Source organism: Clupea harengus, chromosome 11 (genome assembly GCF_900700415.2).
Source record: "Clupea harengus chromosome 11, Ch_v2.0.2, whole genome shotgun sequence".
In the NCBI taxonomy this organism is placed as follows: Eukaryota; Metazoa; Chordata; class Actinopteri; order Clupeiformes; family Clupeidae; genus Clupea; species Clupea harengus.
In genome coordinates this window covers 4,819,885-4,841,548 of record NC_045162.1, presented here as the reverse complement: position 1 = coordinate 4,841,548, position 21,664 = coordinate 4,819,885, and the positions used below count along the sequence as shown (strand labels likewise).

Here is a 21,664-nt window from a genome sequence, read left to right as displayed (position 1 = left end):
TCCAAACATTAAATAAAATGTGTGAAGTAGTTCAGATTTGCGTCCCTGAAGGCTCCACAATACTTTAAACATAGGTGTTCAGACAGGCGAAAATGCATTATCTTCAATGGCAGGGCCATGTGACATGTATCACTCTTTGCTGAAAAAACTAAAGATTGTGTCTCAATGAAAGGGGGGTGGAATATGTTCAGGACACTCCAAACATTAAATAAAATGTGTGAAGTAGTTCAGATTTGCGTCCCTGAAGGCTCCACAATACTTTAAACATAGGTGATCAGACAGGCGAAAATGCATTATTTTCAATGGCAGGGCCATGTGATACGTATGACACTTTGCTGAAAAAACTAAAGATTGTGTCTCAATGAAAGGGGGGTGGAATATGTTCAGGACACTCCAAACATTAAATAAAATGTGTGAAGTAGTTGAGATTTACGTCCCTGAATGCTCCACAATACTTTAAACGTACGTGTCACATGGCCCTGCCATTGAACATAATGCATTTTCGCCTGTCTGATCACCTATGTTTAAAGTATTGTGGAGCATTCAGGGACGTAAATCTCAACTACTTCACACATTTTATTTAATGTTTGGAGTGTCCTGAACATATTCCACCCCCCTTTCATTGAGACACAATCTTTAGTTTTTTCAGCAAAGAGTGATACATGTCACATGGCCCTGCCATTGAAGTTAATGCATTTTCGCCTGTGTGTAGGCCTATGTTTAAAGTATTGTGGAGCCTTCAGGGACGTAAATCTGAACTACTTCACACATTTTATTTAATGTTTGGAGTGTCCTGAACATATTCCACCCCCCTTTCATTGAGACACAATCTTTAGTTTTTTCAGCAAAGAGTGATACATGTCACATGGCCCTGCCATTGAAGACAATGCATTTTCGCCTGTGTGTAGGCCTATGTTTAAAGTATTGTGGAGCCTTCAGGGACGTAAATCTCAACTACTTCACACATTTTATTTAATGTTTGGAGTGTCCTGAACATATTCCACCCCCCTTTCATTGAGACACAATCTTTAGTTTTTTCAGCAAAGAGTGATACATGTCACATGGCCCTGCCATTGAAGTTAATGCATTTTCGCCTGTGTGTAGGCCTATGTTTAAAGTATTGTGGAGCCTTCAGGGACGTAAATCTCAACTACTTCACACATTTTATTTAATGTTTGAAGTGTCCTGAACATATTCCACCCCCTTTCATTGAGACACAATCTTTAGTTTTTTCAGCAAAGAGTGATACATGTCACATGGCCCTGCCATTGAAGATAATGCATTTTCGCCTGTGTGTAGGCCTATGTTTAAAGTATTGTGGAGCCTTCAGGGACGTAAATCTCAACTACTTCACACATTTTATTTAATGTTTGAAGTGTCCTGAACATATTCCACCCCCCTTTCATTGAGACACAATCTTTAGTTTTTTCAGCAAAGAGTGATACATGTCACATGGCCCTGCCATTGAAGATAATGCATTTTTGCCTGTGTGTAGGCCTATGTTTAAAGTATTGTGGAGCCTTCAGGGACGTAAATCTCAACTACTTCACACATTTTATTTAATGTTTGGAGTGTCCTGAACATATTCCACCCCCCTTTCATTGAGACACAATCTTTAGTTTTTTCAGCAAAGAGTGATACATGTCACATGGCCCTGCCATTGAAGATAATGCATTTTCGCCTGTGTGTAGGCCTATGTTTAAAGTATTGTGGAGCATTCAGGGACGTAAATCTCAACTACTTCACACATTTTATTTAATGTTTGGAGTGTCCTGAACATATTCCACCCCCCTTTCATTGAGACACAATCTTTAGTTTTTTCAGCAAAGAGTGATACATGTCACATGGCCCTGCCATTGAAGTTAATGCATTTTCGCCTGTGTGTAGGCCTATGTTTAAAGTATTGTGGAGCCTTCAGGGACGTAAATCTCAACTACTTCACACATTTTATTTAATGTTTGAAGTGTCCTGAACATATTCCACCCCCCTTTCATTGAGACACAATCTTTAGTTTTTTCAGCAAAGAGTGATACATGTCACATGGCCTGCCATTGAAGACAATGCATTTTCGCCTATGTTTAAAGTATTGTGGAGCATTCAGGGACGTAAATCTCAACTACTTCACACATTTTATTTAATGTTTGGAGTGTCCTGAACATATTCCACCCCCCTTTCATTGAGACACAATCTTTAGTTTTTTCAGCAAAGAGTGATACATGTCACATGGCCCTGCCATTGAAGTTAATGCATTTTCGCCTGTGTGTAGGCCTATGTTTAAAGTATTGTGGAGCCTTCAGGGACGTAAATCTCAACTACTTCACACATTTTATTTAATGTTTGAAGTGTCCTGAACATATTCCACCCCCATTTCATTGAGACACAATCTTTAGTTTTTTCAGCAAAGAGTGATACATGTCACATGGCCCTGCCATTGAAGATAATGCATTTTTGCCTGTGTGTAGGCCTATGTTTAAAGTATTGTGGAGCCTTCAGGGACGTAAATCTCAACTACTTTACAGATTTTATTTAATGTTTGGAGTGTCCTGAACATATTCCACCCCCCTTTCATTGAGACACAATCTTTAGTTTTTTCAGCAAAGAATGATACATGTCACATGGCCCTGCCATTGAAGTTAATGCATTTTTGCCTGTGTGTAGGCCTATGTTTTAAAGTATTGTGGAGCCTTCAGGGACGTAAATCTCAACTACTTTACAGATTTTATTTAATGTTTGGAGTGTCCTGAACATATTCCACCCCCCTTTCATTGAGACACAATCTTTAGTTTTTTCAGCAAAGAGCGATACATGTCACATGGCCCTGCCATTGAAGTTAATGCATTTTCGCCTGTCTGATCACCTATGTTTAAAGTATTGTGGAGCCTTCAGGGACGCAAATCTGAACTACTTCACACATTTTATTTAATGTTTGGAGTGTCCTGAACATATTCCACCCCCCTTTCATTGAGACACAATCTTTAGTTTTTTCAGCAAAGAGTGATACATGTCACATGGCCCTACCATTGAAGATAATGCATTTTCGCCTGTCTGATCACCTATGTTTAAAGTATTGTGGAGCATTCAGGGACGTAAATCTCAACTACTTCACACATTTTATTTAATGTTTGGAATGTCCTAAACATATTCCACCCCCCTTTCATTGAGACACAATCTTTAGTTTCATCAGCAAAGAGTGATACATGTCACATGGCAATACCCTGCCATTGAAGATAATGCATTTGCGCCTGTGTGATCTGTGTGTCAAGTGTTTTTTCACAGTGAATGACCAGAATAATGACTGCTAAACATATTTTACCCTTTCTTTACAGTGTTCTGAACATGTTCAACCAACTTTATTGAAGACATAATCCTTTTATCAGCAGATTGTTGTGTGTTTTACTGTTTCTTACTACAATATTACAATGATGCCTGTTTAGTCAGTGTTCCCTATATTTAAACAAGAAAATCATACTTTTGTAACATCAGTGAATCGTTTTAACCCATTTTGATGTTACTATGAAAGTAATATTAATTGTCAATTTTCAGCTACATCTTAGTCATTATCAAAGTATCCTGTACGCTTAAAATTAACTCACTATATCTTACCTTGTTTTTAAAGCAAGTTAATATAATGCACAGTTAACAAAATACCATTATAAAGTCTGATCTAGCGAGTAGACAGATTAGGACTTTATAATGACAAATAGGCTACTATAACTTTCAAACACGCTTTTAACTATTTTCCCGATCATTAGGACAAATGGAACAATAAAACTCGTTGCATATAAAAGGTTTTTATATTACCCAGTCGATTAACAGGGTTGTTTGTTGTAAAAACCTTTCATTTGATACAAACAAACTCATTTTACTTCTCGTTTCGTTTTACTTCCTGGGGTTATTGTGGGTTATCGTTGCTAGCAGAACGGAACTCTCATTTGCCTATAGTTGCTCACTAGTTCCGTTCTGCTAGCAACGATAACCCACAATAACCCCAGGAAGTAAAACGAAACGAGGAAGTAAAATGAGTTTGTTGTATCAAATGAAAGGTTTTTACAACAAACAACCCTGTTAATCGACTGGGTAATATAAAAACCTTTTATATGCAACGAGTTTTATTGTTCCATTTGTCCTAATGATCGGGAAAATAGTTAAAAGCGTGTTTGAAAGTTATAGTAGCCTATTTGTCATTATAAAGTCCTAATCTGTCTACTCGCTAGATCAGACTTTATAATGGTATTTTTGTTAACTGTGCATTATATTAACTTGCTTTAAAACAAGGTAAGATATAGTGAGTTAATTTTAAGCGTACAGGATACTTTGATAATGACTAAGATGTAGCTGAAAATTGACAATTAATATTACTTTCATAGTAACATCAAAATGGGTTAAAAACGATTCACTGATGTTACAAAAGTATGATTTTCTTGTTTAAATATAGGGAACACTGACTAAAACAGGCATCATTGTAAATATTGTAGTAAGAAACAGTAAAACACACAACAATCTGCTGATAAAAGGATTATGTCTTCAATAAAGTTGGTTGAACATGTTCAGAACACTGTAAAGAAAGGGTAAAATATGTTTAGCAGTCATTATTCTGGCATTCACTGTGAAAAAACACTTGACACACAGATCACACAGGCGAAAATGCATTATCTTCAATGGCAGGGTATTGCCATGTGACATGTATCACTCTTTGCTGATGAAACTAAAGATTGTGTCTCAATGAAAGGGGGGTGGAATATGTTTAGGACATTCCAAACATTAAATAAAATGTGTGAAGTAGTTGAGATTTACGTCCCTGAATGCTCCACAATACTTTAAACATAGGTGATCAGACAGGCGAAAATGCATTATCTTCAATGGTAGGGCCATGTGACATGTATCACTCTTTGCTGAAAAAACTAAAGATTGTGTCTCAATGAAAGGGGGGTGGAATATGTTCAGGACACTCCAAACATTAAATAAAATGTGTGAAGTAGTTCAGATTTGCGTCCCTGAAGGCTCCACAATACTTTAAACATAGGTGATCAGACAGGCGAAAATGCATTAACTTCAATGGCAGGGCCATGTGACATGTATCGCTCTTTGCTGAAAAAACTAAAGATTGTGTCTCAATGAAAGGGGGTGGAATATGTTCAGGACACTCCAAACATTAAATAAAATCTGTAAAGTAGTTGAGATTTACGTCCCTGAAGGCTCCACAATACTTTAAACATAGGCCTACACACAGGCAAAAATGCATTAACTTCAATGGCAGGGCCATGTGACATGTATCATTCTTTGCTGAAAAAACTAAAGATTGTGTCTCAATGAAAGGGGGGTGGAATATGTTCAGGACACTCCAAACATTAAATAAAAATCTGTAAAGTAGTTGAGATTTACGTCCCTGAAGGCTCCACAATACTTTAAACATAGGCCTACACACAGGCAAAAATGCATTATCTTCAATGGCAGGGCCATGTGACATGTATCACTCTTTGCTGAAAAAACTAAAGATTGTGTCTCAATGAAAGGGGGGTGGAATATGTTCAGGACACTTCAAACATTAAATAAAATGTGTGAAGTAGTTGAGATTTACGTCCCTGAAGGCTCCACAATACTTTAAACATAGGCCTACACACAGGCGAAAATGCATTAACTTCAATGGCAGGGCCATGTGACATGTATCACTCTTTGCTGAAAAAACTAAAGATTGTGTCTCAATGAAAGGGGGGTGGAATATGTTCAGGACACTCCAAACATTAAATAAAATGTGTGAAGTAGTTGAGATTTACGTCCCTGAAGGCTCCACAATACTTTAAACATAGGCCTACACACAGGCAAAAATGCATTGTCTTCAATGGCAGGGCCATGTGACATGTATCACTCTTTGCTGAAAAAACTAAAGATTGTGTCTCAATGAAAGGGGGTGGAATATGTTCAGGACACTTCAAACATTAAATAAAATGTGTGAAGTAGTTGAGATTTACGTCCTGAAGGCTCCACAATACTTTAAACATAGGCCTACACACAGGCGAAAATGCATTAACTTCAATGGCAGGGCCATGTGACATGTATCACTCTTTGCTGAAAAAACTAAAGATTGTGTCTCAATGAAAGGGGGGTGGAATATGTTCAGGACACTCCAAACATTAAATAAAATGTGTGAAGTAGTTGAGATTTACGTCCCTGAATGCTCCACAATACTTTAAACATAGGTGATCAGACAGGCGAAAATGCATTATGTTCAATGGCAGGGCCATGTGACACGTACGTTTAAAGTATTGTGGAGCATTCAGGGACGTAAATCTCAACTACTTCACACATTTTATTTAATGTTTGGAGTGTCCTGAACATATTCCACCCCCCTTTCATTGAGACACAATCTTTAGTTTTTTCAGCAAAGTGTCATACGTATCACATGGCCCTGCCATTGAAAATAATGCATTTTCGCCTGTCTGATCACCTATGTTTAAAGTATTGTGGAGCCTTCAGGGACGCAAATCTGAACTACTTCACACATTTTATTTAATGTTTGGAGTGTCCTGAACATATTCCACCCCCCTTTCATTGAGACACAATCTTTAGTTTTTTCAGCAAAGAGCGATACATGTCACATGGCCCTGCCATTGAAGATAATGCATTTTCGCCTGTCTGATCACCTATGTTTAAAGTATTGTGGAGCCTTCAGGGACGCAAATCTGAACTACTTCACACATTTTATTTAATGTTTGGAGTGTCCTGAACATATTCCACCCCCCTTTCATTGAGACACAATCTTTAGTTTTTTCAGCAAAGAGCGATACATGTCACATGCCCCTACCATTGACGATAATGCATTTTCGCCTGTCTGATCACCTATGTTTAAAGTATTGTGGAGCCTTCAGGGACGCAAATCTGAACTACTTCACACATTTTATTTAATGTTTGGAGTGTCCTGAACATATTCCACCCCCCTTTCATTGAGACACAATCTTTAGTTTTTTCAGCAAAGAGTGATACATGTCACATGGCCCTGCCATTGAAGATAATGCATTTTCGCCTGTCTGATCACCTATGTTTAAAGTATTGTGGAGCCTTCAGGGACGCAAATCTGAACTACTTCACACATTTTATTTAATGTTTGGAGTGTCCTGAACATATTCCACCCCCCTTTCATTGAGACACAATCTTTAGTTTTTTCAGCAAAGAGCGATACATGTCACATGCCCCTACCATTGACGATAATGCATTTTCGCCTGTCTGATCACCTATGTTTAAAGTATTGTGGAGCCTTCAGGGACGCAAATCTGAACTACTTCACACATTTTATTTAATGTTTGGAGTGTCCTGAACATATTCCACCCCCTTTCATTGAGACACAATCTTTAGTTTTTTCAGCAAAGAGTGATACATGTCACATGGCCCTGCCATTGAAGATAATGCATTTTCGCCTGTCTGAACACCTATGTTTAAAGTATTGTGGAGCCTTCAGGGACGCAAATCTGAACTACTTCACACATTTTATTTAATGTTTGGAGTGTCCTGAACATATTCCACCCCCCTTTCATTGAGACACAATCTTTAGTTTTTTCAGCAAAGAGCGATACATGTCACATGGCCCTGCCATTGAAGATAATGCATTTTCGCCTGTCTGATCACCTATGTTTAAAGTATTGTGGAGCCTTCAGGGACGCAAATCTGAACTACTTCACACATTTTATTTAATGTTTGGAGTGTCCTGAACATATTCCACCCCCCTTTCATTGAGACACAATCTTTAGTTTTTTCAGCAAAGAGCGATACATGTCACATGCCCCTACCATTGACGATAATGCATTTTCGCCTGTCTGATCACCTATGTTTAAAGTATTGTGGAGCCTTCAGGGACGCAAATCTGAACTACTTCACACATTTTATTTAATGTTTGGAGTGTCCTGAACATATTCCACCCCCCTTTCATTGAGACACAATCTTTAGTTTTTTCAGCAAAGAGTGATACATGTCACATGGCCCTGCCATTGAAGATAATGCATTTTCGCCTGTCTGAACACCTATGTTTAAAGTATTGTGGAGCCTTCAGGGACGCAAATCTGAACTACTTCACACATTTTATTTAATGTTTGGAGTGTCCTGAACATATTCCACCCCCCTTTCATTGAGACACAATCTTTAGTTTTTTCAGCAAAGAGCGATACATGTCACATGGCCCTGCCATTGAAGATAATGCATTTTCGCCTGTCTGATCACCTATGTTTAAAGTATTGTGGAGCCTTCAGGGACGCAAATCTGAACTACTTCACACATTTTATTTAATGTTTGGAGTGTCCTGAACATATTCCACCCCCCTTTCATTGAGACACAATCTTTAGTTTTTTCAGCAAAGAGTGATACGTGTCACATGGCAATACCCTGGCATTGGAGATAATCCCTTTTCACCTGTGTGATCTGTGTGTCAAGTGTTTTTTCACAGTGAATGGCCAGAATAATGACTGCTAAACATATTTTACCCTTTCTTTACAGTTCTGAACAAGTTCAACCAACTTTAATGAAGGCATAATCCTTTTATCAGCATAATGGGGTGTGTTTTACTTTTTCTTAATACAATATTGTCTGTTTAGTCATTGTTCATTATATTAAAACAAGAAAACCATACTTTTGTAACATCAGTGAATCGTTTTTAACCCATTTTGATGTTACTATGAAATTAATATCTCTGATAGTTTAAGAAAACACGGGGCTAATAAGGGACTTTTATTTTGAAAAATCGTAACCGGAAGTCGCTCGAGCTCATTTGCCTATAGTTGCTCACTGAACGCTGCTTTGCTCACTGAACGCTGCTTGTACAATCTACTGCCCGTTTCCGGTTCAAGTGCATTTAATAATAAAATTTCTGCTTATGGCAGTAGAAAACATTACAATCACCAGGTTGTCATACACGATGGAGGGGACAGTGACTGTGCCAGCATCTCGAAAGGACGCAGTTTTAGAAGTGGACGCTTCTCTAAGAGGAGTTGAGGGGACATGCCTTTCCTGTTCATGCGAGCAGTGTCACACACGCGCAGGTGTTTTGCTGGTGGAGCTCCTGAAAAAGAGCCTAAGTGTAGTACTTGTCGGTGTACACCGTGTGGCCCTCCCCAAGAAGTTTTGCTTCTCTCAGCAAGCCAACGTAACTATGGCCAATACCCAGCGCCCAGTCGTAGCTGAAGGTTCCACCCTGGTATATAGCATCAGCAAAACTTTTTCTTGAAGTCTAGTGAATTAACTTAATTTGCATATTTGTACTTTTAAACCAATCACGATCTGTTGACAATGTGTTTCACTATGTTAACATAATAGTGAAGAACAGTATCAATGTTTTAATTGGCTAGATGTTACTGCGCCAATGTTGATGCTCTTTGAGCGCACATTCCCATCCTTGGCATTCTACAACTCTTGTGGGCGCATACATGCCCCTCTGGTAGTAAATAGGTTAAAAGTACATCATGTGTACATCACTTTTTAAATCTGACATAAACAGTGTGAACACGGTTTTCCCAACCGCTTAAATAAGGCTAAAAGTTAAATTGGTTGCAATCTGCAACCTTGCCGCTAGATACCACTAATTCCAACACAATGCGTCTTTTTTAGACTTCAGATTGACTTTCAAGGAAGTCAATATTATGTTTTAATACTGCTAATTATTTATGTGAATCATTTGTTCTGGTTGACTGAGAATTAATAGATTCATGTTGCAATTCACAAATGCAGAAATAAACTGAATGTGGCTACTAAACTAATAGATTCATGTTGCAATTCACAAATGGAGAAATAAACTGAACATGGCTACTAAACTAAAGTTTGATTTGTGGTAATTACATAATTTCAGCACTAGTGAAACCTACTACTTGTTTTTTAAATATGCTGTATTGCCCCCTACATGCAACAAAATGGCAACAGTACCATGTTTAGTCGACAGTTCGAATGCATAACAATATATGGTCACGTAATGTCATGTAATACCATAATGTGTAATGTAATAAGTACCACTACATTAAAAATGTATTTCCAAAGTATGACCATGTGAAACAAAATCTATCTTTAAGTGAGAAGAATGGGTCTGGATGTATTTTATTGTCCTTGCATGTTCCCTTTTTTTCTGTTCTCTGATACATGAACAAAGATTGTATACAAAACAGTTTCCAATAAACTGCACAATTCCACATAATTCTTAATGATACAAATACAAAAAGGTTTACATTGCATGTACACAGACTATCTGGCTCAATCCAACCGATATGCAAGACTTTACAAGAAATAAATTGGCACACACGATGGTAGATTTCATTAAATCAATAATTCACGTAAAAGTTTAACAGCAGGAGCCTACAGCTGAATATAAATTTACATGGGGAAATTAAATATGTAACTACTGCATTCTACAATTGTTTAAAGAAAAAGATTAAGATCCCTATAACATAATATACAGAGCCATAAAAGGCACTGCTCTAGGCCATCTAACTTTTCTACAACTCCTGTTTTTTTTTGTTGTACTGTACAATAGTCTCTGGGAGACGTCAGTCCTCAGAAAATATTAAAAGTATGTTTTCCTTGTACTGATCTTCATGTTTATATTACAAATTGGTGTGATCAGGAATGAAATATTTAAAAAAAAAAGTCTGTTCTATTGTGGCATGGCCTTGTTTATAGAACTTATTATTATAGAGTCAATTCACTGCGAGCACCTGGCAACCTTTGATAAAAGAAAAGAGCAAACAAGCAAGTTGCAGTGACACCTGCACAATGAATAAGCTACCATCACACTACTGCTTCCATCTATTCTACCTTTACCACATCAAGCCGCCCCCCTGGTATGTGATGGACCTTCCGTCTATGGTCTTTTAATGACTGCAGACTACCATAGGTTCGATGACAGATCTGACAGGTCAAAACAATGGACTGACTGGCCATAGCATTACCTCTTTGAGGTTCAAGCCGCCCCCCTGGTATGTGATGAACCTTCCTTCTGTGGTCTTTAAGAGATTGCAAAGTCAGGTAGGTTCTCTGGCAGATTTGACAGGTGAAGGCATTTGCCTGGCTGTGCATGGCCCTCAAAGATTCAGCTATTTGCATCTCTGATCCTCCCCCAAGAATGCGATGAACCCTTCTTCTGTGATTTCTCCATGCCTTCAGAGTAGGATAGACACGCTGGCAAATCTGACAGCGAAAGATGTTAGACGGGCTGTTTTGCACAGCTCCTAAGGAATCTGCTCTTTGTTGACCATGACCACCTGCGAATATGCGGTGGACTCTTCTCCTGTGATTTTTCAGTGACTGCAGGCTATGGTAGGTTCTCTGACAGAGCTGACAACGGAAAAAATTCATCTGGCTGTTTTGTACAACTCCCAAAGTCTCAGTAGTTTTTGCCACATGGTTTCCTCCTAGTAAACTGTGGACTTTCCTTCTGTGCTCTTTCAATGACTTCATGCTGTGGTAAACTCGAGGGCACGTATTACAGCGGAAAAATTTAAACTGGTTATTTTGTGAATCCTCCCTGGTGGATCCTCCACCTCGCGACTCGTGTTCTACCGATACATCATCATGTACACTCTTTTTGTGACCCTCCAAATCCTCTGGACTTGAGAAACTTTGTGGACACAAGCCACAATTGAACAATTTCTGTTGGCTATGAACGATAAGGTGCCTTTTAAGCCCCTCCACGGTTCTGAACCAACGCACGCACACAGGACAGCGCATTGTTTTGACAGAAGGTGTACATGTGTTACTCTGCATGTGCAGATCAAGTGTGTAAGTTGAAAGGAAAGACATCCCACAGCGAGAGCATGCATATTTCTTGGGTGCTGATGCTTCACCATGGCAACGCAGTCGCAGGTGCCTCAGTAGATTGCGCCGATTCTTAAAAGTCTGGAAACATTTAGGACAGTTAGACGATGCTTGGGTCGCCACATGACTAGATGGCAGCTGGCTGCTCAGCTGTGCAGTAGTTGGCTGCTGTGGACGTTGCACATAATACTGCTGTGACTGCTCGCCTGTAGCTGCCTGCTGTGGGAATTGCAAGTGTGATCGCAGGTGAACCTCATACTTCATCCATGACTGCAGGTTTTCACCACAGTGGGGGCAGATGTAAGACTCCTGTGCGTGCATTTGCAAGTGCTCAAAAAGACGTCTAGGACACGTGAAGGATGACCCACACTCACACGTCACTCTCCTTGGGAGAACAGATGGCAGTGACATGATGCCCCAGTTTGTCTCATTGTTTTCAGCAGTAGATGCTGGCCTATTGGACTGAGTATCAGATTGTGGTGGCAGGACAAAAACACTCTCTTGACTGGCTGTATTATAAGGCTCTGAGAGTTGCCTTGTCATTTCAGTGTGACAGTTTCTCTTGTGAATTGCCAAACTGTCCATATGGCTAAATATCTTACCACACTGGACGCAATCAAAGACCTTCTTAGATTTCAAGATTTTACGTGCAACTGAGGCCCCAATATGGGGTTGCCCTATTTTTCCTGTGGCACAAATCTTCAGGTGTTTCTTCAGGCCGTAGTTGCGAGTAAATGACTTGTGACAGCGTCCACAAGTAAAGCGCTTGGCATACTCATCGTAAATAGCAACTGGAATGTCTTCATTTTCTGATTTCAGAACTGCACTGCCTTTAACCATGGTCTGATGTAACTCATCGTTGTGATCAAGATCATCTTCATCTTCTTCAATTAAAACATCAATTTCAGCCTCCTCCCCCAGAGAGGTTACTTCATCCTCTTCTCCCTGGTCACCAATGCATATCCTCACCGTATCCTCATCACCCGTCTCTTCTGTCCCAACATGCTCAATTGTGTCAGCCTGTACAGTAGGAACCAGGCCATTTTTCAAAACTGTTTCTCGCGGTTCGAATGATATAGACACAGCCGAATCTGGATTCAATGACTCTTCAGGAGAATCGGGCTCATTTGCAACCTCAAAAGGATTTTCATTGTTCGGCTCTGTTTGACGTTTGCCCTGCTCTACTGACTCATTGAGCATCTCTTTCTTCACCTGATGCTGAGCAAATGTACCAACACCAACGCTAACATACTCATGGGGGTTCGCTTCACTTCCGTTAACCTCAACTTCCGGACAATCATTCACCACAGCCTCTTGAGCAGAATCTCTTAAGGATGAGATCCATTCACAGTTATGCATTTTAAGAGTGTATAAGCGTGAATAGCTATGATTGCACAAAGGACAGTGAAACCGGTTAGAACCTTGAGTTGTTTTAACTGCTTTGAGCGATTGTTTGGGAGAGCTAGTGAACTCCTTTCCCGTGCTGAGGAGGTCCTGATCAGCTGCAGTTGGTGCTCTGGAGCAGATGTGGCTATCAGGACCAGACGTACTTATGATAAACTGCTTACAGCGGCGACAGCGTTTCATCTTCTCTTTCCTGTGCAAGGCATGGTGTAGCGCTAGCTCGTCTATGTTACTGAAAAGGCGCTTGCATTGACCACACTGATAATTTCCTTCATAGTTTTTGCCAACAAACTTTTGCCGAGTCTCAAGAAGCACTACTGGACAATACCTCTTAGCTACAGAGATTACAAGTGGTTTCTTGGATGGATTGTTACCATAACCTATACGACCAGTTGGGCGTCTTGTGCTGAAAGGCCTTCTTACTGAGGGTCTTAGCTGTCTAATGGGGGATGTCACCACATCTGACCCACCTGGTGTTCTCACATCTCTAGAAGACTCCACTAGATTGTTTGCGCTCAGTTCAAGCTCAGGTGGCTGTTTAACATTCATGTATGCTTTTGCCAATATTTTCATTACCACTTTATTACGAGCTGGTTTAACATCTTGATTTTGATTCTGCTGGACCTCAGCGTTGTCACTGTAGGAAGCAAAATTATTCGAGACTTGTAAAGATTCATCAGTCTCAGTATCTGGTAAGGAATTATTCTGCACCTCTATGATATTCAATGGCAAATCAAGCTTTGCAGGGTCTAATGCTGGGTCTAGTTCTTCCGCTAAATTGGAATTCTGTTGGGGAATTGTTGTTTGTGTGGCAAAGTCCTCATTTACGTTAATTCCAGAAACAACAGAATCACTGCAGTCAGGTGGCATGTTTACAGAGCTGGACGGAAGACTGACATCAGTACTGGAAGAAGAATGCATAGGGACGGGGTGACTGTTTGCAGCCTTTCCAGAAGAGTCTTCGTTTAGACCCTCTGGATTAACACCTGACTGGTGTGTCTCAGGATGACTCTGGTCTGATTCTCCTCGATGGGATTTTTTATGCTCCAAAAAGACATTGAAATCTTTGCACTCCTTTCCACAATCACATATGTAAAACTCTGGGGTAGCGGATGGAAGGGCAGCAGCACACACATGCTGCTTCAAGAGGTCCCTGGTAAAGAACACAGTTCCACAGCTGGAGCATGTAGGTTGAGGGGGTGGCTGCGGACTTGAAAACTCACTTGCGTGACTTGCTTGATGCACCAGCAAGGATGCCAAACCAAGAAATGTGCTTGAACAAGCTACACATCTATACGTCTTTACTGGTGGAGGGTCAGGGCCACTGGTTTCTCCAAGTCCAAACATTTTGTCAGATGTTAATATCACCGCTCAGTGTACTTCCATAAAAGTCTAGGGGCACCTACAAACAAAAAGAACAGGAAAAAAAATACATTTACAACCATGTAAATACAGACATGAGATATGAAACAAATACATTCTTTCTCAACATGCACCCCATCCCCTCATTTTTTTTTTCTAATTCAATTTTTTTACATGTGAAATAAAATGTCATACTTTTTTTGTATTATCCTCAACTTGAATATTTTTCATACTCTGACGTTTGACAATGTTCCACTCGCCATCTGGTCTTTCCCCCTCTATATTCATATTAATATTGATTCACATGACTAAGAAGTTACTACGTTGGCTGTGAGCAGTGATGGATTGAGCATGGCTCAAACCCTAGCTACAGCCCCCAAATATAGGTTGTCAGACAGTCAAAGTACAATGGCAAGGCCATTATAACTAGCTCTAGTTACAGGCATGTAGAAGAGACTAACTGGGCCAACTGGGCAACTAACTGATGAGCCAAGACTGCCACTGGAGACAACTAGCAGATAGAATAGCCTTATTGTTTTACACAGCAACAGTTATACACTTGTGGGTCAGAGAAGCTTCTAACACAATAATTAGCAACTAAGTACCCAAGCTGCAAAGGCCCCTGTAACATTTTTAAATTTGACACAGGGACTGGAGACAGTCCAACCAATCCTTTTACCAAGTTTGGCCAGGTGAGTACCATCACCAGGTGAAAGGCCTGGGTTTACACTCATAGCTCACCATACAGAATTGCAGTATCAATTCAAAGTAATCTTTGGGTCCAGATCAGAGCATCTCTAAAATACATTTTTGTATCACAGGATTTTCCATATTTGATTTTAACAAAAACATTTTGTTTTTACCTGCCCCTTCAGCAAAGTCTGTCCTTTCCTAATTAAATGTGTCACCTGATCTTTTGCTTCACAAAACCTTATAAGAGATCAAATCTGAGACTGAATTAGCCAAACAGGAAGTATAGATGTACCCCAAGAAGTGTACCGTCACTAAAGTTGGTATGTGGACTTACTCTGTCTATCCCCAAAACGTATGGTAACTAGGGTTGGGTACCGAGAACCGGTACCAATATGGAACCGGTTCCAATACAACCGGTACCTACCCGGACCGAAATGCAACGCAGATTTCGGTGCCTGAGCCAATTGAACACGGTTGCTAGGCAGATTCCGTGGGGCACATGTAAAACTGCCCCAGCTCCCAATGTAAACTTTGTCCTGTGTCGCTCACGCTCATTGGTGTTTTCATAGCAACAGTCTTATGACAGTGAAGAGCATGCAGCATTTCACAGAGCAAGCACAAACAGAACTAGCCATCAACCTTTTAACAGAGAAAATACCGAAAGGTAAACGGTCAAAAGTGTGGCTGTATTTCGCACAAAAATATTCAAACATCGCGACGTGCAGCAAATGCAACAAAACAATTGCGTGAAAAGAGGGGAAAGAAGGCAAGAGTCAACGGCAGATCAGCAACCGAAGACTGAAAAATATGATGACAGCTACACTTAGCCTACGGTAGTCTCTTAAAGGGGCAGTACACATTTTCTCGTACTCAGTGTGTTCAAGTAACAAGATTAACTATAAACAAGATAGAGAAGATAGGTATAAACAATCATAAAATGGTGAAATTTCATGAAATAAATGCAAAAATAATACATTTTTGACTCCAAAGGCAAATATGCTCATATTTTTGCAAAAGAAGTTTGAAGCTGTTTTTTGTATTTATTTATATTTATTTAAGTATACTATAAACTGTTGTTTACAGTTAATATAATGTTCATAGTTTGAAGTTAAAAAGTTTGAAGCTGTAGTTTGAAGCCAAGTGTTTTGTATGTATTTATATTTATAATATACTTTAAACAGTTAATATATTGTTCAATAAAAAAAGCCTTTCTTTAATGTCGTCAATCGGTTCCGGCACCGGTATCGTTTTAAAAGTATCGGTTATGTACCAGTATCGGATAAAAACCAAACGATACCCATCCCTAATGGTAACAACTGACTACTGAGTGCCTCTGTAACGTCTGAGGTCTTGCCTATAGACTTCCCATTCATTTTTCCTTTACTGGTTTGTCTCCCCCCATAGTGTCTCTGGTAATGCCAGTCTTGGCAGCACATGTCAACATATATTTAAGAGTTGGTAAGCAGCTTCTGCTACAGAGCCTTTGACTACTTTATTATGTTGTGCTTGTTGGTAAAGGCTATTAAAGTAAGCCAAGAGTTTGCGTGCAAATATTTATGTAACCAGTTCAAACACAAACTGTACCACAAATGTTAAGAGTTTGCTGGAGTGTACAGTATACAAAGGTGAAATACAGTTTACATTGTGTAAGAAAAATGCAAATGACAAGGTGTTCAAGGAATTTTAGTTAATGTACAGCCTGGTTTATTTCCTCCTATAGACTATTCCCTCTTAGTATCAGTAGGTTATCATGAAAAATATACAGTAACATTACAATTACTTCACAAACAAGGAAACATAATGTACCATTGTCATTTTTAACGCATGCAACTCACATACCAAATAGCAATTTCACTTGATGCAACTACTGATCTTTTGCAAACACAATGTGGTAAGTGTAGCACAAGAGGATTGCTAACCTGACAATAATACTAATACATCACAGAAACAACTCTGGTGAAATGGTGGTATGCTCTACCATAAATTAAGGTTATTCTACCACTACCATAAGAAAGTAGGCCACAGGTAAACACGATATGACAAACACATGGTACATTCTATTGCCTTATGTAGCCAGTGAATGTTTGCAAATAATTAGCTTGTTATAGCACAACCAAGCATTACGAACATGAAGGTATATACACCTGGAGAGAGGGACAGATAACTACTCCTATTCATTTCAATTGCCAATGCAATACTGGCTACGTCAACAAAGGACATGCAACAATGACCACCGACATCTTGCTTCATGTTACTCAATTTTGATACCAAAACTATCAACAGACAATCAACTGAGATTCAAATACCACATGACCACTAACCACAGTAACACAAACCTTACACTGATTGGCCACAGTTGTGAATAATGGAAACTTGCCTATGGGGAATAAACTACTTGGCAAAATAGCTAAATCTAACCATCTAAAATGCCGGACATGCCCCTGATTACGACCTCGGAAAACCTGAAGTATGGAGTATACAGGGTAATCAAGCATTTGTACAGGGAGCATATCCTAATACCATCAGACTAAAAGCCACAGTCATGGCACTTGCTTAAGAATACAGAACACCACAGGGGAAATTGGCATAAACTATATCAGCATTATAACATGTTAAAGGAATAGGGACAATTTCCTTCATTTGCGTGCAAATTCTGGCCAGTGCAGCACATGCATTTGATCACATGACACTAACAGAAATACATACAAAGCCTACATGTGCAGTATGTTCGATGTTGGAGTTGACATATTGACGAACAAGAAAAGGGTGGCACCCTATGGAATTCTTGTCTGATATGAAAATGTGAAAACTGCCTATACATGAAACGTGGATACAAATATTAACATTTGTTTTTGCACTAGATCTATCTCTGCCCTCATCTGTTTGGGCAAGCAAAACACATGTGCTTCACTGTTTCTCTATATGATGTGTAGGCTCATATATTAATGATAATGAGGGTTATTATTTGTGATATGAGTATTCCTGTATATTGTGATTAGACTGAATTGGCTATACACTTGAGAAAAAACAATTACAGAAAATGCAGAACCAAAAACAGACATTATGCACAAATACCTATTTCAAGGGCAAGAATTCCTATTTGCTGATGGGGTTCCATACAAGCACGAGAAGTTAAAAAGACTAATGTAGGTCTACACCGTCAGGTTAAATGTTGTGACAAAAGTTAGCAAGATGGGAATAATCAGTTTAGAATGTTCTGTTCAATTGAGTGTTATTCAACCAGTAAACAATGTGAAATGGCAATGAGTTTTGCTCTTGTGCCACATATTATGTTGTTTTGATTACATCCCAGATAGATTCCGTTTCATGGCACGGACCTATGTGCTACTCAGAAAATCAGGCTTGTGCATACTTGCCTACATTATAACATACCCACTGTAAACGGGGTACATTTTGAGCTGAATGCTGAACGCTAACTGAAAAGCAAATATAACATTTAGTTCTCTCTGACTTTTGGCTGTCTAGCTCAATAGTGAAAGTCAAACCTTAAGTATAAGTACTTATGAGAATCACTGAAACGAAGAAAATAAATATAACCCTGAGCGCAGTAGGCTATCGTTGGCTAATCTAGTTTGCTAGGCTACATTAGAGAGGAATAACGCGCGGTTTGCTGGACAACGTTGAGACAATTAACTGACAGTCGTTTTGAACTCAAAAGCTTACGTAACATGAAGACAACACAATGCTCTCTGCTTGAGTGCCATCTATGCTGTAGCTACGTAACTGTTAGCAGAAGGGTTAGCTACCTTCTATCCTGTGAACGCGCAACGCGCACACACTGGCAACGGGATGGGGTAGATTGCTGCTGGATGCACGTGCAGTTGCTGCGCGTGAGAACTTGATAATTCATGCGCCGCTCTCCGAAAAATAAAGGCATGTCACTGAATGACAGAATATTATAAAAACACACGGTCTATGCTTCAGCGCAGGCTCTTTCCTGTGGTGCCAACCGCCACCAAGGCACAAGGAACAGAGTGTGTCGGCTGACAAATAATGTCTGCTCTCTGGTGGTGTGGAGTAGGCATGGTCACTACCCGATCCAAGTCGCGCATGCTCAGACACAAACGGTTTACGGCACAAGGCTCAACGTCAACATATGGGGTTGTCTTAACGCATAATGTGGGTATATATATATTTAATGTAATATTTAATTATTAAAAGTGTGGAGACGGATTTAGGGTAAAGGCAAATAGTTTGTATTATGAAGAAGTGAGAAAATATAGCAGTAGGTAAAACAAATAAAGCATTGATGTGCTAGCCAATAGAACTTGACATGGAGAACAAAAGACATTGGGATATCCAGTATATCTTTAACCTCTTTATTATACAAACGTTAAGAGCTTACAGCTGTATTCAATGACCAAGCTTCTTAAAGTATACCGTCTTTCGCTAAGATCCCCAAGCTGTAGCTAGCCATTGTAGTCCGCTGTCGACAGTGTCGCAAAGTGACGCATGGGCGACTTGGATCGGGTAGCGACTTAGATCGGGTAGCGACAAGCATGACTGAAATCCTAAATACAGACAACCGACTGTAACTTGAGGCCACCTTGCCACTAGGCAGGGCCGGCGCAACCCTCCTGTCAGCCCGTATGCAAGCCATGGCAAAAGCGTTTGTTCTCCAGGTGCCGTTTATCTTTCCGATTTGTTTTTGTACGAGTTTGTTACATGCTAAGCCTTCTTAACCAAAGTTATCTCAGAACTGATTCATTGGGGCAGGGCATATATCGTAATGTCCAAAGGTATTTTGATGCGAATGCCACTGGAATTGGTGCAAGAAACAGTTTACCTCGCTACTAGATAGCGCCACGCTCAAGCCACGTTCAAGCCACGCTTCCTGGTCCCAGCCTCACAGCACTGAATTTGTGTATTTTGCGGTATTTGACCTAAGTGGTGTCGTCCTTGTCTTGTTCGTCCCCAACCGGCGGCAGATATCACCGGAGACCTGGGACTCGGAGTTCCACCCCTGGTTGCTATGGAGCTTGCCAGGGATCCTGAACCAGGCAATCATCTCCTCCACCAGCCTCTCCGTCGTCATGGTGGTGCTCTGATCTGGCACAGCATATGCCTCGGGCCACTTTCTGAAGTAGTCCATAGGCACTAGGACATAGTGGTTGCAGGAGTTGGTGACCAGGAAGGACCCAAGGATGTTCACCCCTACTCACTCCATCGGGGACCTCCACCTGCATGGCACGCTCCCCACACTGCAAAAATTGAAATCTTAGTAAGATGAAATATCTTAAATCAAGGCAATATATGCTTGTTTTTTTGTCTGACAAGATATTTCTTCTTACCAGGCATTTTTTATGTTAGAGCATTTCACTTGCTTCAAGCGTTTCAGTCCTTAATTATCTTAATAAGGTATTATAACTTGTTACTGAGATTTTATTACTGGTTCTGAGCAAGTTAATGCTTGAAACTAGTTTGATCACCACTGACAAGAACAATCCTGCTTTGTCAAAGTCAGAATCAAGACAAATGTACTTGTTTTTAGTCTGGCCACACTAGTTTTAAGATATATTTGAGTTCTTTAAAAAAAAAAAAAAATCTTGGCAAGTCAAATTTTCCTGTTCTGTTGGCAGATAATTTTGCTTATTTTTAGTAATAAATCTCCCATTTTATGAAGGGGCTATACACAACTTTTGAGACAGAACGACTTGTTTTTGGAGACAGAATGACCAGGCCTAAAACTTAAAAAAGAAGGCAAGAGTTTACAGATCACAATGCAACTGGGATAAGCCTCATCTCACGCTCATTACGGTAGCAGATAATAACATCCAAGACCAGCATTATTTGTGCCCAGCAGGGTAAGATTAAATGAACTAAATCAGACAGGTACTGAGATGTATACCTACGTTTATAAGTTCATTAGATTACATGACCTCGTCCTTGTAACATATGCAAGCCTAGCTAGCACAGCTGCTGAATACCACTTGCATAAACCTGGCATGCTGGATCATTACAAAGCTGTACTGAAGGAAAATTATCTTCTTTATATTGAGTTGACTGTGTGGCCTGCCACATAGCTAAATCCACAGTAGACATTTGGCTCTGTTTTGGTTCGGGAAACAGGGTCAAATATACCCCATTGCCTAGCCTCACAGGATACCTCGTATCAGTGTTGCATCTACCCCATGCACATCGTTTAACCATTTTCTGCATTATGCATTATGCTGCAATTTCTCCCTCATTCTTGCCACTCTGGCAGGGGGACTAACAATGGAAACTAGCCTTTAGGCTATAATTGGGTGCATTTACATTTATGTACACTGTCCCTCTTGATCAAATAAACACATTTTTTTTATTTAAAATTTAAATTTTTTCAACTCACATGTGTATAAAACCTCATAAAACCAGAAAGAATTATGATTCCTGATGTAACTTGATAGCTTTGTAAGCTGTGCAG

General features: G+C 39.8%; 1 protein-coding gene across 1 annotated transcript; it reads right to left on the bottom strand.

Moving 5' to 3' along the window:
- Positions 1-10,052: 10,052 nt before the first annotated feature.
- On the bottom strand, positions 10,053-19,353 carry im:7147486 (zinc finger protein 423). The gene is made up of 2 exons (XM_031576237.2): positions 19,008-19,353; positions 10,053-14,587 (listed from the first exon to the last, which is right to left on the bottom strand). The coding sequence occupies exon 2, from the start codon at positions 14,530-14,532 to the stop codon at positions 10,774-10,776; it is 3,759 nt and encodes a 1,252-aa protein (XP_031432097.1). The 5' UTR covers positions 14,533-14,587; positions 19,008-19,353; the 3' UTR covers positions 10,053-10,773.
- Between the last annotated feature and the right edge of the window lie 2,311 nt (positions 19,354-21,664).